This window comes from Polyodon spathula, chromosome 6, assembly GCF_017654505.1.
Source record: "Polyodon spathula isolate WHYD16114869_AA chromosome 6, ASM1765450v1, whole genome shotgun sequence".
NCBI classification, from domain to species: domain Eukaryota; kingdom Metazoa; phylum Chordata; class Actinopteri; order Acipenseriformes; family Polyodontidae; genus Polyodon; species Polyodon spathula.
Window position 1 is genome coordinate 42330881 of NC_054539.1, and position 23896 is coordinate 42354776.

Here is a 23896-nt window from a genome sequence, read left to right on the forward strand (position 1 = left end):
GCACCACAACAAAATATAATAAAATGTGTATTTTTGATATGATACTGAAGTGATGCGGAAAAAAGTAGGATTCACCTTACACATTGGCAGAAGAAAAGATAATTCTTGCAGTATCAGAATACCCGGCACTATACAATAAAGGACACAAAAATAATAAAGACAGAGCAATGAGGGAAGTCTGGCAGGCCATTTCCAGGGAACTGGATATAGCTGGTGTTTATGATTTGTTTATCTTTTACTGAAAAGTATTCTGAACAGCTATTATATATTATGCATGTTTATTAGCTGCTGAGTGACAGGCAGGAGATCGAGACGGAGGTTAAAGTTGATACACCCCGCAGGCAAACAGGATTTATTTACATATCAACACACTGGATAGCTCACGTGACACTACCAGCAGTGGCAGCGCACGGAGTACATGCAACACAGTGTACGGAAACATTGGTAGGAACTACAGTATCTGAACTAATCTCTGCTCAATAATAAACTAAGGAACTTAATCATGGCCGATAAACGGTTAGGACGGATATGTGACGGGTGGATACGCAACGGATTACTGTTCTTGCATTTAACAGCATTTCAGATCACACCTCATTTGTTCTGCAGTTATCAACAAATAGCTTTATATGTCCTAATTTGAAATTTGCTGTATGACATCATACTTGTGATTTTTTTCAAGCTGATACATTCAAAGGAGAGTTGCCTATCATATCGTGTGCGCCTGCCTGTCGTCTCTGGAGTGAAAGATAGTGTCACAGCAAAGTACCATTTCATTGCAGGACAGATCGCATATCATAGTGTGTGGAGGCCTTTGTAGTTAATCCTTAGTGGTTTGTAAGCTGATATGCAGCAGATAATCTTTGCTGCCTGACATAAATGATTTTACTAATTTCATCATAGCTCTCTCTGTTAGTGCAGATAACTTCTAATAAATTATTAACCACAACAGACTCCCTCCTAATCTTTCTATCACGAGAAAAGATATGGCTTTCAATATGAAAACCTAAAAATAAAATATGTCTCGGTTTTATAAGAAGTGAGAGCACAGACTTGGGCAGGTACAGACAAAAACACCAGCGCTGCACAGGCTTCTGTGGACATCGCGACATCAATATGCTTCCCTTCATCATAATCACTTTGGGGAATCTTTTCTGCTGAAGGAATTTGTTGCTGGAATAGTAAACAACAATCAAACCAAAAACAGTGATGGGAGGATGATACAGAATTCTCAATAGAAAAAATAGTAAGCAATATAATGCTAGTAAAATGTAGATGATGTAAAGTGTAAGTAATGGTAATTGACACTTGGTTCAGCTAACGCTGACAGGTTTTTATTCATTCATGAAAATTAAGTTTGAGTCGCATTAGCAGTGCAGTTTGTTAGTCACCCACTTAGCAGCAAGTAGCGTTCCAAATGTTTTACGTATTTCTCCAGATATTCTTGCAAATATGTGGTAAACTTTCTTGAAAATCTTACATCAGAAGCTGCCCTGCTTTTACTTAACATAAAAAGAAGATTGTTTGTTTTCTTTTTTCAGATGTTGCTTAAAGTAACTGACCTTGTTGACTCAGGATTTTAGTAATTGCATGCTCTTTTTTTTTTTTTTTTTTTTTTTTTTAACAAGGGGTTCATACATTTTTACTTTATTGGTTACTGTATTTAAGTTGTGCGTCAGCGGCAAAGGCGGGTAGGAGAACAGGATTAGGTACATAATGTTATCGTCATGTTATTAATGGATTGAAAATCCGTATAATTCATATGTTAATATTATGAGTACACTACAAACTACAAATTTAAATGTGCCCAGCTTGTTTTTCTGTTGACAGGGTACTAGAAAGAAATTATATATATATATATATATATATATATATATATATATATATATATATATATATATATATATATATATATACATATATATACACACATATATATACATACATACACACACACACACTGTATATATATATGTGTGTGTGTGTGTGTGTGTGTGTGTGTGTGTGTGTATATATATATATATATACACACAGCTCTGTAAAAAATTAAGAGACCACTGCAAAATGATCAGTTTCTCTGGTTTTACTATTTATAGGTATGTGTTTTGGTAAAGTGAACATTTTTGTTTTATTCTATAAACTACTGACAACATTTCTCCCAAATTCCAAATAAAAATATTGTCATTTAGAGCATTTATTTGCAGAAAATGACAACTGGTCAAAATAACAAAAAAGATGCAGTGTTGTCAGACCTCGAATAATGCAAAGAAAATACGTTCATATTCATTTTTAAACAACACAATACTAATGTTTTAACTTAGGAAGAGTTCAGAAATCAATATTTGGTGGAATAACCCTGATTTTCAAGCACAGTTTTCATGCGTCTTGGCATGCTCTCCACCAGTCTTTCACATTGATGTTGAGTGACTTTATGCCACTCCTGGCACAAAAATTCAAGCAGCTCAGCTTTGTTTGATGGCTTATGACCATCCATCTTCCTCTTGATCACATTCCAGAGGTTTTCAATGGGGTTCAGGTCTGGAGATTGGGCTGGCCATGACAGGGTCTTGATATGGTGGTCCTCCATCCACACCTTGATTGACCTGGCTGTGTGGCATGGAGCATTGTCCTGCTGGAAAAACCAATCCTCAGAGTTGGAGAACATTGTCAGAGCAAAAGGAAGCACGTTTTCATCCAGGACAACCTTGTACTTGGCTTGATTCATGCCAAAGCTGTCCACTTCCAGCCTTGCTGAAGCACCCCCAGATCATCACCGATCCTCCACCACATTTCACAGTGGGTGCGAGACGCTGTGGCTTGTAGGCCTCTCCAGGTCTCCGTCTAACCATTAGACGACCAGGTGTTGGGCAAAGCTGAAAATTGGGCTCATCTGGGAGTGATTCAGCAAGGCTGGAATCGAGCAGATTTGTCTTTGTGAAGAACTCATGAATCAAGCCAAGTACAAGGTTGTCCTGGAAGAAAACTTGCTACCTTATTTTCTTTGAGGTCTGACAACACTGCGTCTTTTTTGTTATTTTGACCAGTTGTCATTTTCTGCAAATAAATGCTCTAAATGACAATATTTTTATTTGGAATTTGGGAGAAATGTTGTCAGTAGTTTATAGAATAAAAGAGAAATGTTCATTTTACCCAAACACATACCTATAAATAGTAAAACCAGAGAAACTGATAATTTTGCAGTGGTCTCTTAATTTTTTCCAGAGCTGTATATATATATATATATATATATATATATATATATATATATATATATATATATATATATATATATATATATATAAACAAAAAAACAATGATATTGTAGCAATGACTTTTGGAGGAGAATTTAAAACAGGGATGATACAGTTAAACTCGTATAACTCTTATTTGGCACGATAAAGCTTGATCTAATGCAGGATTTGATTCAAAGCAGCACTCATTCTAATCCAGTGTGACTTAACCAGAAAAGCTGTACAGAAGTTCACTTTTTGTTTTAAGTATTTTGTTGTAAAGTCTGCAACAACAATACAAGATTACAATAGCAAAAACAGAAAAGCTTTCTATAGTTTATTAAAAGTTAACTTGAGTAGAAGTAAAGTACAGTTGTAATGGTTACATTTTTAAACCCTTTGTATTTTTGTTTTGTAGAACTACACAGTATACAGTAATATAGTATTAAGATAATACAAAGTCCAAAGCAGGGGAGTTAAATAGTCATAATGAGACAAAAATTGGAACAAAATATTGCTCTTAAACTGGGTTTCAGTTTTTCTAAACCAGGTGAAATATAATAGAGTTTACCAAACATAGCAACATTTTGATAGTAACCAGGATGTATCGTAACTGAGAAGATAGGCTTCACTGTATTTTGAAACTGTGAATTAATTTAAGAAAGAGAAATTTAAATCAGCAATGAAAAATTAATACAAATGTGTTAAGTGGTTAAAATTGTAGAAATAGAACTAAAGTCTCATGTATCAAAGCAATATTTATACTTCTACAGAACCGATCAACTTTAATAAAATCATAGCATTACTGCACCTATCATCAATCTATTGTTTAATATGCTTTAACTCACCGTTGCCCTCGAGTTTGCATGTGCCATATTTGTTATATCTAAAGATTTTTTTTTCTTCATCTCTTTGACAGATTTCAGTCTACCTTCATTAGTGGATGTCTTCTTTACTAAAGACAGCAACTTCCCAGTCCTGAAAGCACCTCAGATAAAGGCAGGTTCAGAGGTGCAGGTCACATCAAAACGGGCCTCGGGCAGCTGGAGAGCACGTCGCCAACGTTGGAGTGCCCAGAGGTATTCTGTGAGGGATGCGCGAAAATCGCAGCTTTCAACATCAGACTCGGATGCCAACTCAGATGACAGAACGGTCAGCACGAGCAGGCATCGGAGGTGGCACGGCTTGCCCTTGCTTGTGAGCCGCCAGCATCAGCCAGCCACCGAAGATCCTCCGCTTTTGCCACCACCAACAGAAACCATGCACGTCTTTGACAAGACTGAGCAACAGCAGCAGCACTATTCGAGGTATGTGCTTGACCCTGAGATGTTGACAGACCCGGCAGCCCTGTCCATCCTCAACCGGATGAAGAACTCTCCCTTTGATCTGTGTCACGTGCTTCTGTCCCTGCTAGCGAAGGTCTGCAAGTTTGATATGACCCTGAACCACAACCCTGCCCTGGCCGTCAGTGTGGTTCCCACCTTAACTGAGTTTCTTATGGAGTTTGGGGACTGCTGCGGACCAGGTGGTGGAGGAGGAAAAGGAGGAGGGGAGAGTGAGGATCTAGCCAGCGGCTGGACTGAGGAGCCAATAGCCCTGGTCCAGCGAATGCTCCTTCGTACCATCCTCCACCTGATGTCTGTGGATGTAGGCAGGAGGGAGGCCTTACCCGACAACCTACGAAAGAATTTAACCGACCTCCTGCGGGCCACCTTGAAGATCCGCAGTTGCCTGGAGAAGCAGCCTGACCCCTTTGCCCCCCGGCCCAAGAAAACCCTCCACGAGATCCAAGATGACTTTTCGTTCTCCAGGTACCGCCATCGGGCACTCCTGCTGCCTGAGCTGCTGGAAGGAGTGTTACAGGTATTGCTGGGCTGCCTACAGGCAGCTACCCCAAACCCTTTCTTCTTCAGCCAGGCAGTGGAGCTGATCCACGAGTTCATCCAGCACCAGGGTTTGGAGCTTTTTGAAGCCACCGTAATGCAAATGGAGTGGCTATCATTTCGAGACCCAGATGTTTCTGGGGAAGCCTCGGAACGAGCCCAGAGACTGATCAGCGGAGTGGTGAAGATTGTTAGCGCCATCAAGAAGGCCAAGTCTGAGCAGCTGCACCAGTCGGTATGTGCTCGTCGCCGCCACCGGCGCTGTGAGTATTCCCACTTCCTCCACCACCACCGTGACCTCTCTGGGTTACCTGTTTCTGCCTTCAAGCAGCCAGCTGGCCACAACCCCTTTGAGGAGGAGGCCTCCAGTGAGAAGGTGCGCTACCCTGAGCGCTGCTGCTGCCTGGCTGCATATGCCCACCAGTGCCTGCGTCTCCTTCAGTGCGTCTCCTCCTCGGGGGCTGTCTGCCTCCAGATCCTGGCCGGTGTACAGGCAGTAGGAATCTGCTGCTGCATGGATCCCCGCTCTGTGGTGGCTCCATTTCTCCACGTCTTCCGCTCCCCAGCCCTGAGAAGCTACCAGCCCCATATTTTGAGCATCCTTAGCCGCTTAATCCTAGAGCAGCTTGGAGGGGGGCAGCCCTCCCAGAAGGCCAAGCTGGCGTCCTGCAATGTTTGCACGGTGGATAGCAGCCAGCTGCCTAGTTTGGAGGAAACACTGCAAGGGAACAGCGGCAGCGGTGGGGGGAATGAGTCGGGACATGGCTTCTCCAGCCCTTCCTATCGCTCCCAGGGGATCTTACCCAGTGGAGGAACAGAAGACATGCTCTGGAAGTGGGACGCCCTGCAGGCCTATCAGGATTTGGTCTTCAGTGATGACCGGCAGCTGAGTCTGCAGATTGCGGGCCATGTTTGCCACCTGACCCAGCGAGGCAATGCCGTGGTGCAGTGGCAGCTGTACACCCACATCTTCAACCCAGTGCTCCAGAGAGGAGTAGAGCTGTCTCACCACGCCCAACAGCTGGGGGTCACAACCTCCTGTGCCCAGGTTTGCAGCTACCACAGCAAGTGCTTGCCTCTAGACATCCTACAGGTCTATCTCCAGACACTGCCTTCGCTTTTCAAATCCAGGTAAGCCAAGTCATGAAGAATCTGAAATGTGTACAGATAAATTAGGGGTAACATCTGGTAAGTATGGACCAGATAATGCACCAGCATTACAGTACAGCATGTGTCCCAAACAAGATAAAACCACACCACATACTTTGTTTGTCATACTTTATTTTAGTGGCCATTTTGTTTGTAAACAACTAGCTTATTGTCACCCATAACTTCAAAACACTCAATAGTGCTACACTTAAAAACTGTGATACATAAACTGTGATACAGGTTTATGATCCCTGTATTATCTCTGCACCGAAACTAAAACCCTCATAGCATCTGTTTAGTGACTTGGATTCATAATTACTATGCCCTGCCTTGCATTACAAAATATTAGACATTCACATTGACTTTGTTAATACTCTGGTGATTCTGTAGTTTGCTACTGGAATAGTATGAAAAGTAGTCTGGAGTGTGCTTTTGAGGGTGGCTACAGAAGTTTTGTTTGTTAGAAATAAATAGTTGTCATAAGACTTTGAATGCAAGACATTGTACTGTACTCCTGCCCTTAATGTAACCTCATTCCAAGGTTTGTTCATGTTAAATTCATACAAACAAATGGAACACTCCCACTAATGTACATTAACTTATTAACTCTTTCAGCACTAAGCGGCATTACAAAAAGACTACTGTAGGATAACCAATTAAATAGTATCAGCATCTTAATAATAATAATGCAGATATAAATTGATAACTAGCAACAGTGCAGCACTAGAAGGTACACCACTAGACCAGCCCTCTCCTCTTTGTCCAACTATAGAACAATTCCTGTGTGGACAAAGAGTTTCCCCTTCAGAGAAAATATTGAACTCTTTGTCCAAGAGTTTCAGTAAAGTAAGAAACAGCATGTGTGAATTGGAGTGTGAAAATGTGTGAACTGCCTAATAAAGTTTTATCATAAATGACAAGTAAAGCTTATAGGTGCTGGCTGCTGTATGATATTGTACCTGTTATTTATTTTTAAATGGGAGTTCATTGAAGCAGTATTATGACCCGTTTCTTTTTCTCAAATAAAATGAACTGTCTTGGCACACGTGCCATTAACAAAATGCCCTGAAAACATAATGTAATTAATGAAGGGCTGTAGTGTAGCAAAAAGAGCAAGAATTAAACAAACAAGGATGTGAAAAGGTTACCGTACCAAGCTGAAAAAAGTTGTCTTTGTGAACTGTAATAAACCAATGTTATCTTTCACCAGTCAAATCGTAAAGTGCCTAAATAAAGTTTTGAGTCAACACGAATAGATTTTTTTCATCTCTTGCGTCTTGCATGCCAGCAGATTTTGTTACATTGTTTACGGTCAGGAGTTTAAGTGATTTAATTGCACAAGATTCCATGGTTAGATGATGAGCTGATAATAACTCTTCAGCCAAAGAATCAGTCACAGTAATTTAAGAGCAACGTTACCATTATGTAAAATAGTATGTAGCGTGAGCTTTGTACTAAAGCAGGGTTAGCTGTTGAACACAGTTTATTTCTCAAACTGACCATTTAAAAAATGTGAAAGCACAACACAGAAATGTATGCGGTCAGCTGGCTTGCGTTCCCTTCCTTTCTCCCCTACTCCGGCCATGACGTACAATGACCTTCAAACCTGATTATTTCAGCCTACAGCCACAAACACGTGCAGATTAGTTCGTAGTGCTTTAGGTGCAAAAACTGTGTAATTAACCCTTTCCAGGAATCGGGTAACCCAGTTCCTAGAAGGCCTAGAACCGACTCTGAATTCTTCTACCTGATGTCATGCTTAATTTGAACAGTAAATGAATGTGGCTTTCTTAATTTACACAGGGTGATAAGAGACCTATTTCTTAGCTGTAATGGAATGAACCAAGTGACAGAGCTGATATACTTGGATCCTGTTCGTTCATCAGCGCTAAAAGTATTCGAGACATTGATCCTGTGCGTGGGCATCCTGCAGACTGATATCACAATGCAGAAGCTGGACATTATTGAAGCTGAGGAAAGGGAGGCCTCACTTGACTTGGGTGACTCCCCTAGCAACCATCCAGGCAGGGAGGTCAATGAGGGTCCTCGGAGCCTGAGCAGGTTTTATGCGGGTCTGAAGGAAGCCTGCCCCCAGAAGAAGAGCCGAGGTGCTCGGAGCGGCAGTGACTACCACCTCAATGCCATCAACCTCTTCCTCTGCGTGGCATTCTTGTGTGTCAGCAAAGAGACGGACTCTGATCGGGATTCCACAAACGACTCAGAGGACACATCAGGCTATGACAGCACAGCTAGCGAGGCCCTGGGTGGCCGCCTGCCCTGCCTGTCCCCAGACAGTGTTGCCCTTCCCTCAAAGGAGCAGATCCGCCGGGCAGCTGACGTCTGGTCCATGTGCCGTTGGATGTACATGTCCAGCTCTGTGTTCCAAAAGCAGTTCTACAAACTGGGTGGCCTGGTAGTCTGCAACAGGCTAATTGCCTTGGTCATCCAACAGTTGTCCATCAAAAACAAGGATGGTAAAGCCAAGAAGAAGCAGCCAGGTGGAGACTCAAGCAAAGTCCATTGTGCCGCACTCAGCATTGGTACTGCAAGTACATTGCCGCCCTGCCAAGAAGACGACAGACAGGCTACAGATAATTTCACAGGGAAGAGTCTTCAGACAAAGGCGGAGGTCAGGGTGGATGACACAGCTAAAAATCTTGAAGATGAGTGGCCACTGCAGAGCATAAGACTTCTGGAAGCTCTCTTAGCAATCTGCCTCCACAGTGCAAGTTCAGGACTCCAGAAAGCAGAACCGGAGCTCTCTTTTCAGGTATTTAATACAGAGATAATACCACTGACTTTCCCTTTATTGTGTGTTTTCCCATTGAGTCTCTCTATCACTATAATTCATGCAGCATAACCCCCTTTCTGATGCATGGAAAAACTTTAATTTGTGTGTCACACCCAAGTTCTGGAAGTGATGATCTATATACAAGTTCCCTTTCAAGTACAAAATGCAACAATTTCTGAATGGGTATTTACCTCCTAAAGACCGAAACCTGAATAAAATGTATCAAACAGCTCACAGGGCCTGTGACGCACTCGTAGACCTCAGCGCCACTTTTCCTTTCAAGAACTGACCTAACAGTAGAGCCTATTATGTGATCATTAAAATAATTGCTGTTTTAGTTTCACTAATTCTGCGTATTTGTGCACTACAGCCTGCAGTGCTGCGCAGGACCAAGAGTCTGCTTCAATTGTGGTTGCTTATAATCTCTACCACAGCATCTCGATTTTGTTTTGATGACATATTTTGTATCACCATTACAGCGGGCTGTTAGTTAATTCTAACAAGCAGGCTTCCTTCAGTCTCGTATGACTACTTATTGAGTGGTTTTGCCAGTACCTTGCACAGGTGGGCATCCCTGTACAGTGCTACCCGCGGTAACGGTGAACTGGTGGACCCGTACCGTACTGGTACCGAGGTCACCAACCCGCTCCGTTCCCGACCGGAACTGAGGTTACAGCATCGGTAACGCACCAGACTGTACCACCCTGGTGCTAAAATCACCGAACCTGTACAGAACTGGCCTGGTACCGTCCCGGTTCCAACAGGCTTGTTAGTTTATTCTAACAAGCAGGCTTCCTTCAGTCTCTGGGTTTGCCAGTAACTTCCACAGATGGGCATCCCTTTACAGTGCAACCTGCGGTAACTGCAAACTGGTGGAACCACACCATACCGACCAAGCTGGTCTTGTTCTGGTCCTGGACAGCCCCGTCAGCACCTGTGCAGTGTTACTGTGCACTGCATTGCTACTTGCATGTCTGCGTTTTATTTCTGTGAGACATGCAGAAGCTCTTCCTGCCTGGAGCCAGAGCATGCAAAGGAGGCACTGGTAAACCGCAGTTTCTGCGAGTTTTGTGCACATTTCTCCAAACACACACTGGAGAAATATCTCTCCCGCAGTTCTACAGAGTGCTCTGCATCCCTCATGCACAACGCAGGAAGATGTCCTCGTGGCCCATCTTATCTTCCTCTGCTGCCTTCTCCTTCTCCAGCAGCCCTAGGGGTTTGCTGCCACAGGTCCAGGGCCCCTTTTTCAGGGAGTCACCGGTGTAATGTAGCCCACACAGGAAGCCGTCCTCACAGTTTTCCTCCTCTTCCTCTGCCTCGCCTCCTTCGAGGAAGAGTCCCTGTTCCAAGCGATTGGTGGACTTGGAGCAGATGGAGAAGCTCTGGGCAGCAGTTTTCCACCAAGGAATGGGGCTAGCAGAGTTACTGCTTGAACGTTCGGGACGGCCTGCCCCACCTGTCTCCTTGGTGTCCCAGAGGACTGCGAGCGCAGACGCAGCAGGATGACGTGGTGTCCACTGCCGTCTCCTGAGGAGGTGGGTGCACAGGAGCTGGCTTCAGACACAGCTATTGTCATTGATTAAGAGGGCCACTGCAGTCTTGCAAGAGCCCTGGCCTACAGAAGATGAGACAAGCCAGTCTATTTTTAATGACGCCTACTACCTCTCCCGTGCCCCCCCTAGTGCACAAGGACTTTCTTTTTGAGATTCAGTCATCCTGATGTCACCTGGCTATTGACACCCTATATAACGTACACGATAAGGAGAAGCTAGGCCTGGCCCAATTTCTGTCGGTAGAGGCTTCAATTGCTGCACTGCTGTAGGCTGCTAATTTAGCGCTCCTGTCCATGGACGCTATCTGCCCCTACAAACCACCCCAGTGCACAAACCAGTGGCAAACTGGCACCCTAGGCCCGAACAGCCTTCAAGACTTGCACAGCTGGCTGTGCCTGCTGCCAGAGGTGGTGTTCAGAACCGGTCTGCAGCTGGTCGCCACTGAGGCTACAATAGGTTCCACTGTCCGGCACAGAGGCAGAAGCCTCAGGCCCAGCCACAAGCCAGGCAGCAGCCCTAGGGGTTTGCTGCCACATGCCCAGGGTCCCTTTTCAGGGAGTCACCTGGAGTATTGGTGTCAGTGCACCACGGACATCTGGGTGCTTACTATAGTTCAAACCCAGTCTCCCCCTCCCTTTCAAGGTGTGACTGTAGCTTCAGTCATGACACTCAAAGGTTTCAGAGTGCTCAATTATTTGGATGACTGGCTCATTTGTGCCCAGTCTCCAGCACATGCAGGCGGCCACCAACAGTTGGGCCGTATGGTGAATCATGCGAAGAGACAGCTCACGCCTTCTCAGACAGCCTCCAATCTAGGAGTGTGCTTGGACTACAAGTCCTTGTCAGGGTCTCCGTATCAGTCTTTTCGAACTGCAGGCAGTTTGCCTGGCCTTGGAGAATATTTTGTAGGTTTCAGGGAAACATGTGTTTGTCCGTACAGACGAAATAAGAGTTGTGGCTTATATAAACTACACGGGTGGCCTCCCAGAGTTCACCTCATGACTGCAAGCTTTTTGTGGGCAGACAAGAACCTCTTCTCAATGCGGGGAGTACACCTGCCTGGGGTGAAAAACTGGGTGGCGGACACCAGCGCTTCAGAATGGAGGCTTCATTTGGGAGAGATTTGGGAGATCAGAGAGAGATCTCTGTGCCTCCCAGGAATCGAACCACTGTCCACTCTGATTCTCCATAAAAGGACGCAGGGACTCGCTGACGATAGATGCCTTGGCACGACAATGGCTGAGGCAAGTTATATGCCTTCCTACCAATCGCCATGTTCCTGCTGTGTCAGGAGAAAATCAAGCAGGACGAGGCAAAGATGTTCTTGGTAGCCCCATATTGGCCCAGGAGGCTGTGGTTTTCAGTCCTGATGCAGCTCCTGAGCGGCCAGCCATGGAGACTGCCCAAGGGGGACCTGAACGGCTGAAATTGAGCCATCTGGGTCTGTCCAACAAGGTTACTGACACCCTGCAAAATACCAGTGCAGCATCCACGCGTTCTGTACCAGTGAGGGTACAGACGTGGTGCCTTTCAGGGTTTGACCCCACGACCTGTCCCATGGCAGTTATACTGCAATTTTTGCAGGACCTGTTTGACGAGGAGAAATCCCCCTTTATATTGAAGGTCTTTCTGGCAGCTATTCCTGCTTGCCACGTCAAAATTGCCTCATGTCCCAAGGAGCTCACTTCCTGGCTTCCTAATGCACTCATGAAGCCTCCATTTGAGCCCTTGTATTCAGCTGAGCTGAATTTTTTATCGCTCAAAGCAGCTTTCTTGCTTGCAGTCACCTCTCAAAGTGGGTGAGTGAGATGCAGGCATTTTCAATTGCGAAAGCCTGCTGAATTTTTACAGAAGCCAGGACAAAGATTACACTCCATACCAATCCTGCTTTTTTGCCGAAGACTATCTCTGTGTTTCATGTCAACCAGTCTGTGGAATTGGAGGCTTTTCATCCACCTCCTTTTCAGTCTGACAGGACGAAAACTTGGAGGCAGTCAGAATTTTGTTTTTGTCTGCTATGGGGCGAAGTGTCATGGGCAAGCCCTTTCTAAACAGAAGCTGTCCAAATGGATAGCAGGTACAGTCAGGTCTGTCTATTATCAAACCAACTTGCCGCCTCCAGAGAAGCACACTGCCCACTCCATCAGGAGCGTGACAACTTAGTGGGTTTTATTCCAGTGTGCTAAAGACATATGCAATACAATAAGGAGCGCTACTCTCCTTAACTTCACTAGGTTCTACAGACTAAATGTCGTGGATCCTCAAAACCCAGGCAGCCTTGGCTTAGCGATGTAACATTCTGGTCTTGCAATGGCTTGGGTATACTCACCCATTCGGTAATACTTACATTTCGTAATAACTTTCCAATTAACCTTCAGGGTCGCTGCGTCCATGATTGCAGTAGACTTCAAGGAAAAATGGCCCTGAGATCTCGGAGCGCTGTCATTTTGTGCCCTCGGGGGGGCGGGCAAGCAGCTTTGATATATTTTATTCAGGTTTTGGATCTTTAGGAGGTAAATACCCATTTGGTAATGGTTACATGTCTATTTCAGGGAAACCAGGGTTATGATAATAACCTAACATCATGTTAATTCAAGAGGTAATCCAGGCTTGACTGCATCTTAAATACACATAATATCAGGAGCTGGGGGTCAAGAAGAGTTACTTCCTAGTATTCCTAGCAATTTCATGATTGACCTTTTTAGCTCTTTTGAACCACTTCCATAATTTTAGGATTCCTCGAGCACAAATCCTGCTGGAAAATGGTCCTTGCGCAAATGAAATGAATAAAAATAGTATAGAAAATTGCTAGGTGTATGTTTTGTTAGTAGGTAGTAAGTATGTAAAAAATAAATACAAATTTGAATGATAGAAAGAGTGAGTCTTACCTGTAGGTAGGGTAGTATAATATGTTGAAAAGCCAATTTATCAATAATAAAAATAAGCAATAAAGTAAGTCCATCTTGACCACTGAAGTGAAAGCAGTGTTTTTAATTCTGATGGTTATTAACGTAATTTGTTTTTTAACATCAGTTGGTCTTGTGGGTTACTTCAGGTCTTTTTAAGTGTCGAAATTTAGTTGATATTAAAATCTTTCCTGCAGTACCCATCGGTGGAGGAGACTCTATCTGAAATGCGTGACCAGCTCTCCCGATCTGGGGTTGTCTCTTCTGACCTGGCCATACCGCTCTTCAACTCCCTGCTCAGAGTCGCCCTAGCTGAAACCTCAGCAGACTCGGACACGCCTGAGGAGAAAACAGAGAGGGTAATGAACCGTTAACTGCATCCGCTCCCACTTAGTCCCAGACAAAAGTATTGACACCCTACACTTAATATAAGATAATACAAGAAAACATGTTAAATACAAACATTTAGTTAACATTAGCCACAATTAACATGACAAGGTCCAAAACACACAATTTCTGATCGTTTGAAAAGCAATCTTTATTAAAAAAAAAGCACTTAAATATTTATAATATGACAAAAATATTGATACCTTCACATTAAAAGTCTGTAAAGTGTATTATAACTAATTTAAAATATATATGAATTGGTTGAAAACCGTTCCATATTATCTAAGCTGTATTATAAACAGCCAAGGACTTGAAGAAAGATTTAGAAGCATCAGGTATAATAGTGCCCAAAAGACCTGTACAAAGACACCTGAACATATAAGTGATGTAGGCACGTAGACCACTTTTTAAAGAAAATTCATAAAACAAATCTAAAATTTGCCCAGAAATATTAACAGGAATCTGAAGCATTCTTCAACAAAATACTCTGGTCAAATTAGACCACAGTATGTTTGGAGAAAAAAATGGAAAACACTTTAATGAAGAAAACCTTGTACCTATGGTTAACCATGGAGGTGGTTTGATCATATATATAGGTGTTTTAGCAGTTCAGGGACTGGAGACATTCATGTGATTTTGAGGATTGAATGAGTGCAGCCATGTACAATAATAGCATCTGCTCATAGACTGATTGGCAGACAGTTTATCTTTCAACACGGCAATGACTCAAAGCATACAGCGAAGTCAACTCTGTAATTCTTGAAGAAAACAAAGATAAAAGTTCTGCAGCAGCCTTCGCTATCACCAGATCCAATCCAATAGAAATGCTTTGAACTGAACTGAAGAAAGCTGTAGCCAAGCAACTTGCAGCCAATCTGCAAATATGCAAGACAGAATGGGCTCAGATTTCACCAAGAAGATGTAACATACTTGTTAAGAATTATTGTAAATGTCTGAAAGCCATAGTAAAAGCAAAAGGAGGACACACAAAATGCTAAAGCATGGGTGCCAATACTTTTGTCATGGTCACACTGTACATGTTGATTATAGGTGAGGCTTCTGATATGTTATTTATGCCGACTTTTATACTCTTGTTTTAAGAATTTAGTTGATACCTGTTAAGCCATTCGTATATCTCAATCACAATTGAGAAACATGTTAATAGTAAAATTGATTTAATTTACAAGGGGTTTGTGTGAAACAGCTAAATGGACTTTTAAATCGGCCAAGCCTTCATTTTTCATTTACAAGCAGAACGTACAAAGGCGATTGCATCATTAATAAGCGACTAATCTTTATTTAAGCTATAATGAAAAATTATTACAATCATTATGCGTGACTGTATTTACATTAATAAAGATGATTCGCTTCTGATTTGAAATGAAAAAGATATGATTTAAAAGCCAATTTAGTTGTTTTGCCTTTAACCTTCATGTACCTGTTTAGTTTACTTATGTTTTTATAAATGTATATGGTCTGAGTTTCCTTATTTGATCCCTCTTGAATATTGAAAGACGCTGCAGTACCAGCCGAACGAGTTGGGTGCTAGGTCAACCCCAACTGAGTGTGGATTGTCTGCTCTGGTGATATGAGCAGGTGTTCCATCTGCATAACAGATTAGTCATTCAAGTGAAGGACAATCCATTAACACCAATGTTTTTTGTTTATGAGAAAAGGGAACAAAACTACTTAACTGCATATTTCTGCATTACTTTTTGGCAGGTTAGGAGTTAAAAGCTAACATAATCCTTCTGCATTGTTATTCCTGTTGGTGGTTGTTAACATAACTGTTGGAAATTAATTGCCTAAGTATTATAGCCATCAGCAACAAGAAAGAGTATCAAATCTATTTACTTTTGATTGCTCTCTGATGTTGAGACCTGGGAGAGAAAGTTATTGTAACCCTTGTATAATGCATCAAAAAGAGTCAAAGTGCATCTTGCTATTTTTACATGACAGGTGCAGATTTCCATTTTTCTTGCAGACTATGTTCTTTCTAAATGGAAATAAATCTTTTTTATTTGAATGGCTAGCAGCCATGCAATAAACGACGCACCATCCATCAAATTGTTATTTTATACTTTTCCTGCTTCAGGCAAAACAAAAAATCACAGGCTTGGGCACTTCATTATTTATTATGCATTTGTTTGTGCAGTGTTAGGAGAAACTTAAATGTAACCTGTATTATACATATATTTTATTCTTTGTCCATATCTTGTAGCAGAAGCACCAAGCGGAGGAAGAGTTACCATCTCAGTCAGGGGATCTATCTGAAGAGACAGAGGAGCCCCAGTGCTACAGCATCAAGCTATTACCGGAGGATGAGGAGGGATACGAGGCAGACAGTGAGAGCAACCCTGAGGACACAGCAGCCAGGGGGGAAGGTACATTATTGTAACTTATCCACATGCCTGTATCACCACGCAAGTCTATCAGTTCAAGCATTTGGAGGTGATGTAGATATTGTGGCACTTCCCATTTAAGGTGGTGCAGCCATTGCTGAATATTAAGCTTGTCTGCATATATTACCTTTGTTTTGTTGTGGTATTGAAATGGGAATGTGCGGCAAAATGGGAGATATGACCATTCTGCTTTATAACCAGTTCCACTGTATAAAGGGATTCCTTAACAAGGAATGTTTTTCTACAATAGTGACCACTATGACAGGTGCCAGATTTAATGTATGCATGATATTATTTATTTTATTTGCATGATATAGGTTGGACATTTTATTTGTTTTGGTTATAGCTCAATATGTTTTATTTCAGAGGCCCTTTTTTTTTTGACGAATGTAGTAAATATTAATCTTTGTTGCAATAAAAATTGCGACCACTGCATCTTTTAAGAGTTGCCAGATGCAATCTTTTTTAATGTCTAATCCTCAATTTAAACCAAAATTTGAAGAGGTTGTTTCTTTGTATGTGTGCATTTGTATGCAAGTACTGTTGTCTTTGCATTCCCTTTCTATTCTGCTGCCGTTGCTGTTCAATGCACGTGTCATCAGACTACCATATGGTTATCTTGTAATAGGGGGCACAAAACATAACAAGACATTAGTGTTTTTCTTCTTTTAAAGTACAAGCCTTTGAGAAAGCTCTGTAAAGACCTAAGTGATGACCTGGATTAAGTATATCTCTGGCCCTGGGAGCCATGGGTGCTAAGCTTTTCTTTTGCCCACTGAGATATAATATATATGCTTCCTGGATCACCAAGTCATATGTCTTTCATGGAGTTTAAGGGTGTGGCAGGCTTTAGCAACAGGTGTGTTGCTGTTAAATTGTCTGTGATAACAGAGAAAGCGGAGAGTAAGTGTTGAAGAATACAGTATGTGTCTAGATTAAGCAGGGGGATTCATAAATGCAAATCTGCATGCTCTATCCATATCTGTCGCTGGTGAGCTTGTATGTGCAAACCTGTTTAAGAGCTTTGCACTTGTACTGTAATTCCTGCCATGTAAGTTTTCTGTCCCTGAACACTCATTTACATGAGTTAATTTAATCTCCCCATTCTGTAAAACCTGGTGAATGTGCCATTGATTTTTGAATGATTGATTCTTCCACTCCTGTTTGACGCAGCTCTACCTGAGTCATGTTTTCACTGAAACGCTATTTATTGATTGTGTGTCTGTGAATCAGCAATGTCGTTGTTTCCAGACACTCTGTTTTTATGGGTGGACATTAATATTGCATTCTCATTTGTCGGTAGTCAATTTTCAACCAGGACAACTGTAATTTAATGAGGGATGGCCCAGCATTTTAGTATATACATTAGTTGGGTTTAACCCCTATTGAGCTGTATTATCATATTATTTGACATGCCATTTAAGCTGCTAAAACTTGTCTGTGAAGGTTACCAAAGGTCATAGTAGCCTTTAATCCATATAAATGGAACAAAACATTTACATGTAGTTTAAACCTACATTCTATAGAACAGTAATCATGTCTTTATCATTTAAATTGCTTGCGATATATACAGTAAGCCTGCATTGCAGCAGCACTTTATTGCAGCCAATTAAAAGAACTGCAGTTGACTTCGGCAAAACAAAGTTTTATTTAACAGTCCCCGTTCCAGCCTGGTTATCAGTCACAGTTACAGTATACTACTTTACTTCTAGTGTGGCTTGTCAAGTGATCCCAGAGATTGGTTGTGCCTCCCATGGTACAAGTTTGCGTTCAACTTTTTTTTGGTCGTATGAATATTTTAACCAAACAAATAAATAACAGAAAAGTCCAATATAGGGATTCAGTATTTTTCTTTGCGTGATAGATACAGTTTTGAGCTTCATTGCTTGCTTGTTTCCATTTCCTCATACCAAAATGTAATGTGTTTTTTTACCAGAACCATACAGAGTCATATAAACACAGTATTCCATGAACATTGATGGAGCATTCTCTCTATATATTATCTAACTAGAACAGGAAGCCAACACATGACATTTAAAATGAGGAAACAAAAGGTTACCATACAGAAAATAAAAATCAGCAAAGCACTCCATGTATGTTGGTTTAGTATTCTGTTTATGTGACAGTTATAGAACAGATGCATGGAAAATACATTAGATAAGCAAAACCTACACTGAACAGTTAAATTCAGGGCATTAAAAGGGTTTTCGAGACATTTCTGTCAATACAGCTTATGCTATACTGTGCTTTGCTGTCGAGATGGCAAATGAAGAAATTAAAGTTCTGTCTGTGGATAACACGAGGGGCCGGGGGTGGGGCTCAGTTTTCAAAATTAAAATTATTAGTATTAGTGTTTCATACTTATTCTACTATAGCACTTCTCTTACAATGTCTATTCAGTACATATTTTACTTAATAATAATAATAAGTAATTTGTTGTAATTTTCCAATTTTTGAAACATGTCAGTTTCTGAATCTGAATTGATGACGATTTTTTAAAATAAAAATATATACAGCAAAAAAAAAAAAAAAAAGAAACTTGTATGAAATGTAAAACCAAGCACTTGTCTGCACCACACTGGAAACAACAGAGAACAAGTAATGCATAATTCAAGGTGAATTACATACAAGTTAGCTCTGAATCAAGTATTCTTATAAAGTATGTATTTATATGATATCCCAAGGTTCGGTAGCCAAACTGCAGTCTAGTAATTATTTAAGGCCGAGTCCAGTGTGTTTGATAAGATGCATCTTTAAACCAATACTGTAGCAAGGAAAGACTTACAGTAGTCCAATCTGGATAATACAAGTGCTTGGACAAGGAGTTGGGTGGAATAATAAATAACAAAGTACGGATTCGGTAGATGTTGCTAAAAATGAGAGGAGGGGAGGGGCCAAGAGTACAAACTACGCTTTTAGCTGACCACTTTGTTTAGTAGTAGTTCCTGAGTACAATCATAATTTTTGTGATTTATAGTAAGTTAATACGTTGCATGAAGGCTGTCTCCTTATTTTAACAGAAGTCATTTTGCACAGTTTGATAACTGACATCTCTTATAACACCCTGCACACAACATATTACTTTATCCCCTGTTATATTCCATTTAGAAACCTGCCATTAATGCAGTATTTGACTTGTTGATTTGTGACAGGAACGAGACCGGATGCTACCATGGCTGTGGAGGGTGAGTTCCTGAGCTTGCTGGAGAGCTCTGGTCAGGGAGAGTTGATGTACCCTGAAATCTGCATGTTGGAGCTGCTCCTGCTGTCATCCAGCACCCCAGATCTGGACGTGCTCACCCACGTCTTCCGCAGCCTGCTGGGGGTTGTCAGGCACAGTGACCATAACGCCATGCTCATCTATCAACAGGTACACTGTCAACACAATGGCAACTCTTAAAACCTTTATGCTACAGGGCTAGGGTGATCAGTGGCCTCAATGCCCAACCTCTCAAATCTCTGACTCTGCTTAGAAAGGGTTCACATGAGTCCAAGTTCATGTTCTTTCTAGATTGGATTATTGTAACTCTCTCCTCGCTGGTCTCCCTGCTTCGGCTATTCACAATCTTCAGCTTAATCAAAATTCTGCTGCTCAGTCTGGTATTTTCCCAACCCCGCTACTCTCATGCTACCCCTCTGCTTCGCACTCTCAGCTGGCTTACCTATCTCTTGTTGCATCCAATTTAAGACCCTTGCTCTTGCTTATCGCTCTATTCATCATATTGCCCCTTTCTATCTCCAATCCCTCTTGTCTCCTTATACTCCCTCTCACCCTCTCCACTTATCCTCTACTGGCCGACTTGCTATGACTTCACTCTCCTTCCTCCCATGCTCGCTCGTTCTCTTCGTTCCCCTTCCTCCCATGCTCGCTCATTCTGTTCACTCTCCTTCCTCCCATGCTCACTCCTTCCCTTCGCTCTCCTTCCTCCCATGCTTGCTTCTTCCTTTCATTCTCCTTCCTCCCATGCTTGCTCTTTTCTTTGCTCTCCTTCCTCCTGTACTTGCTCCTTCTTTTGCTCTCCTTCCTCCCATGCTTGCTCTTCTCTTCGCTCTCCTTCTTCCTGTACTTGCTCCTTCTCTTCGCTCTCCTTCCTCCTGTGCTTGCTCCTTCTCTTTGCTCTCCTTCTTCCCGTACTTGCTCCTTCTCTTTGCTCTCCTTCCTCCCGTACCTGCTCCTTCTCTTTGCTCTCCTTCATCCCGTGCTGGCTCCTTCTCTTTGCTCTCCTTCATCCCGTGCTTGCTCCTTCTCTTCACTCGTCTACCTGTGATGGAACCAGCTACCGGTTATTCTAAGGACTGTTCAGTCTTTTACTGCTTTTCTCTGTCTTGTCAAAACCCACTTATTCAGTCTTTATTTGTAAACTCTTATTTATATATCTTTTTGTGTCTTTTTTTATAATGATTTTGTGTATATGTGTTTGTTTTTGCTTTTTTATTGCCTGTAATTTATATACGTTTATATTTTGTTTAATTTTCTGTAAGTTGCTAAATAATTGTATAATAATAATAATAATAACAATAAATCGATACAAATCTAATAAATAGATACAGCAGGTATGTGTTAAGAGTGGAAGTGATCCCTTAGGATTTTTATATTGTTTTTATAAATGTAACAATTGTTGTTCTTGACTACTTATCTTTATTGCTTGTTTCTACTGTTTGTCTTTCATGCCAAATCCCCAGCGATGGGGACACAGGACATGTGTCAGCACAGGGAGCACACATAGTATGTCTTGCCCTGTTTTCGTTATGTTCTTTTGAATAAACCATATATATTTTTTCCAACAGGGTGCAGTGAAAACTCTCCTGGGAGGATTCCAGAACATTTTGAGTCAATCAGACCCATCTTTAGAAGGTAAATACAATTTTTTTTTTTTCTTTGGCATGCTTATCCTTGTCAAAATAAACCATTAGGGTGTGCAACTCAACCAACTGCACGTGATTATTCAGAGGTTGAAAATGAGTAACATGACACCTGATCACAGTGTTTACAGCAGTATTTATAGATACATCTTGTGGTGGTGACAACACAACAAGCCCTTTTGTTTTTAATATGCTCTTCTTTGTTCAAACGAAAACAGTTGACTTGCATATGGGAGGTTGAAAGAGCCATGGTAATTTATTTAGTTGGATTTGTTCAGATGATTTTAAAGGTTGACTGACTTTGTATAGTCTTATCCGTTTATCCATAGAGCACACCTAGTGTCAATATAAATAAAAGCTTCCTTGTCTGTAGAAACTGCTGTAACACTGATTATTTTATAATATTGAAATGTCCAGTGGATTGAGAAAATATAAATGTAAGTGGTCAGGATTATTTATTTATTTATTTTGTACTGTAACCAGTATGCAGTCCAGAAGTACTGTATGCATTGTCATTTGGAAATATAAAGTTAAGGTGTTTCTTTTTATCATTAAATGGAAACAGGTTTTTATTTGCAAGTTTCTTAATAGAAGAGCATGGTGGGATACAGTTGATGTAGCCATTGGCAGGTGCTAACCCTGTCCTTGTTTGGGTCTGTAGAGTGCCAGGGTGTGCTGGTGGAGCTGCTGGTTGCATTGGTCAGCTCACGGATCTCTTCAGAGGAATTGTCCCTGCTCATTAGAATATTCCTAGAGAAGACACCTCCTACTGTAAGTATCATCATCTAGAAAATGAGAAATACTGGCCCTTACAACGTGGTTAAAGAGGTTGCGTGCTGTACTACTTTTTGCTCTAAAGGTCTCAAAATGAGAAGTTTTGAAAGAAGCGTGTTATTTTCATTTTAAAGCATGGTATTGTCTACTACACTCAGTAATGAAAAACTAACTGCATCTTAGTTTTTTCAAGTTTGACTACTATTGCAAGTAGCTTTGCAAAATGTTGAAATGTCAGATCTGTATACAGATGTTATCTGTCTAACTAATTTTAGGATGTGTTGTAAGCTTGTTTAGAGCTTGACATCCTCTTGTGAAGGTAGAACAATGGAGTGGCTCTTCAACTCACTTTACAGCTGTTCCACTTCCACTTCATTGAGTCTGGGAGAAAGTGGGAGTAATCTGACTCTTCTCTTCTCTATCGATTCTTACTCCACATACACAATGGTTGAAAGTGAGTTAGAATTAGGGTTAAAATGTGTTAAGCATTAATCAAAAACGTGCTTGTCAGATATTGATGTGAGCCATCATGTTTACACAGCTGTAAATAAAAAAATAAATATTTACAAAATTAAGGTATCTATCACCCAAGTTAAAATTATACTAAAACTGAAAAATAACAGTGAAAGTGTATTTGACTTCAAAGTTTTAACATAATGAATACAAAAAATACATGTGTGCACCTTTTATGTCTTTCCTTCTCATTCAAAGTGGCAGTGGTTTACAGAAGTGAATTTTATGAATTACTGCAATGTCTTTTTTGTTATGTTTCTGTATCCCGTTTCAGGAAATCCTTCTGAATGGAGTCCTGCACATCGTGGAAGCAAACATGCACATGGCCCCCCTGCAGTACCTCACCTTCCCTCTAGTTACAAACTCAAGCTCTGCTACGAGCACCTCCCCAACACTGAAGCAAAGCAGCAATCTGGGGGGAAAGGCATCTGGGCTCCTGAGGAGGGGAAAGGTGCTTCCTGGCAGGAAGGAAGCAGAGGGTGAGGTGCTGAGTCATAAGCTCTCGTCCTCCTGGCATGTGGCTCCTGTGCACCTGCCCCTCGTTGGGCAGAACTGCTGGCCACACATGTCCGAGGGCTTTGGTGTTTCCTTGTGGATGAACGTGGAGAGCCCTCCAGAGGCAGAGGGCTCAGCGGAGAAGGAGAAGAAGCAGAAGAAGAGCAAGCTGGTTGCTTTCCGGGACAGCAGTGTCGACAGCTTAGGTAGGGCTGAGCTATTAATCCATTAAAAGTTGTCTGAACCAAGTAACACTAAGGTGCAATTAACCGTATGCATTGTTGAGAGATGTGCAATATCACTAACTGGCCTGGTGATAAAAATACTTGATTTGACAACGGAGGCAGCCCATAACTTCCTCCTGCCCAGGTAACGGTTACCAATGCCCCAGTTTCCAAGAAAATAATTTACTTAAATGTTGCTGAGAGTAAGCAGAAAACACAGTAGGGTAGTGTTTTATTTTTAGACAGTTCTTACTTTTTCCGGCAGAGGGCACTGTTGACCGTGGGCTGCCTATCAACGATGATAGACAGCACCACGGAAATACCACAGTCAGTACGTGAACAGGAAGGGCACTCGCAGGTGCTCAAAGAAATAATAATGAAAATAGAAGGCGAAAAGAACAAGGGAAAATAAAACAGTAATAAAACTACAAATAAAAGGTGCTGCACTCGGCAGCGTTATCCCGGTCGCCGCTACCCGCACGACCCGGATCACCGTCCTACTCTATCGGCTATCTAGCCTGCTCTTTCACAATACGCCGGGGTCTGCCCAAGGGTTCCCCGCTCTCTCTCTCTCTCTGTCTCGCTGTGGTTCTTTATTTTTCTTCCCGTTGATTCCCGGTCCCGAATCAAAGCGTCCGCACCCTTAGCGCGTCTAAGTGGGCAGACCTGAGGAAACAACAGAGCGTTATTTTATAGGACCGACAATCACCCAAGACCCGCCTCTCG

At 41.8% G+C, this 23896-nt stretch overlaps 1 protein-coding gene across 4 annotated transcripts in view; it reads left to right on the forward strand.

The window, feature by feature from the left end:
• Positions 1-23896, forward strand: part of lyst (lysosomal trafficking regulator) — a 180182-nt gene that overhangs the window by 73995 nt on the left and 82291 nt on the right. For 2 of the 4 annotated variants that reach the window (XM_041252875.1, XM_041252876.1), the window contains 8 exons: positions 4147-6241; positions 8063-9029; positions 13710-13871; positions 16121-16283; positions 19454-19671; positions 21090-21156; positions 21826-21935; positions 22726-23152. In XM_041252875.1, the coding sequence (XP_041108809.1) occupies positions 4147-6241; positions 8063-9029; positions 13710-13871; positions 16121-16283; positions 19454-19671; positions 21090-21156; positions 21826-21935; positions 22726-23152 (4209 nt within the window). The remainder of the gene's footprint in view (positions 1-4146; positions 6242-8062; positions 9030-13709; positions 13872-16120; positions 16284-19453; positions 19672-21089; positions 21157-21825; positions 21936-22725; positions 23153-23896) is intronic. The other 2 variants (XM_041252878.1, XM_041252877.1) reach the window with 1 other exon arrangement.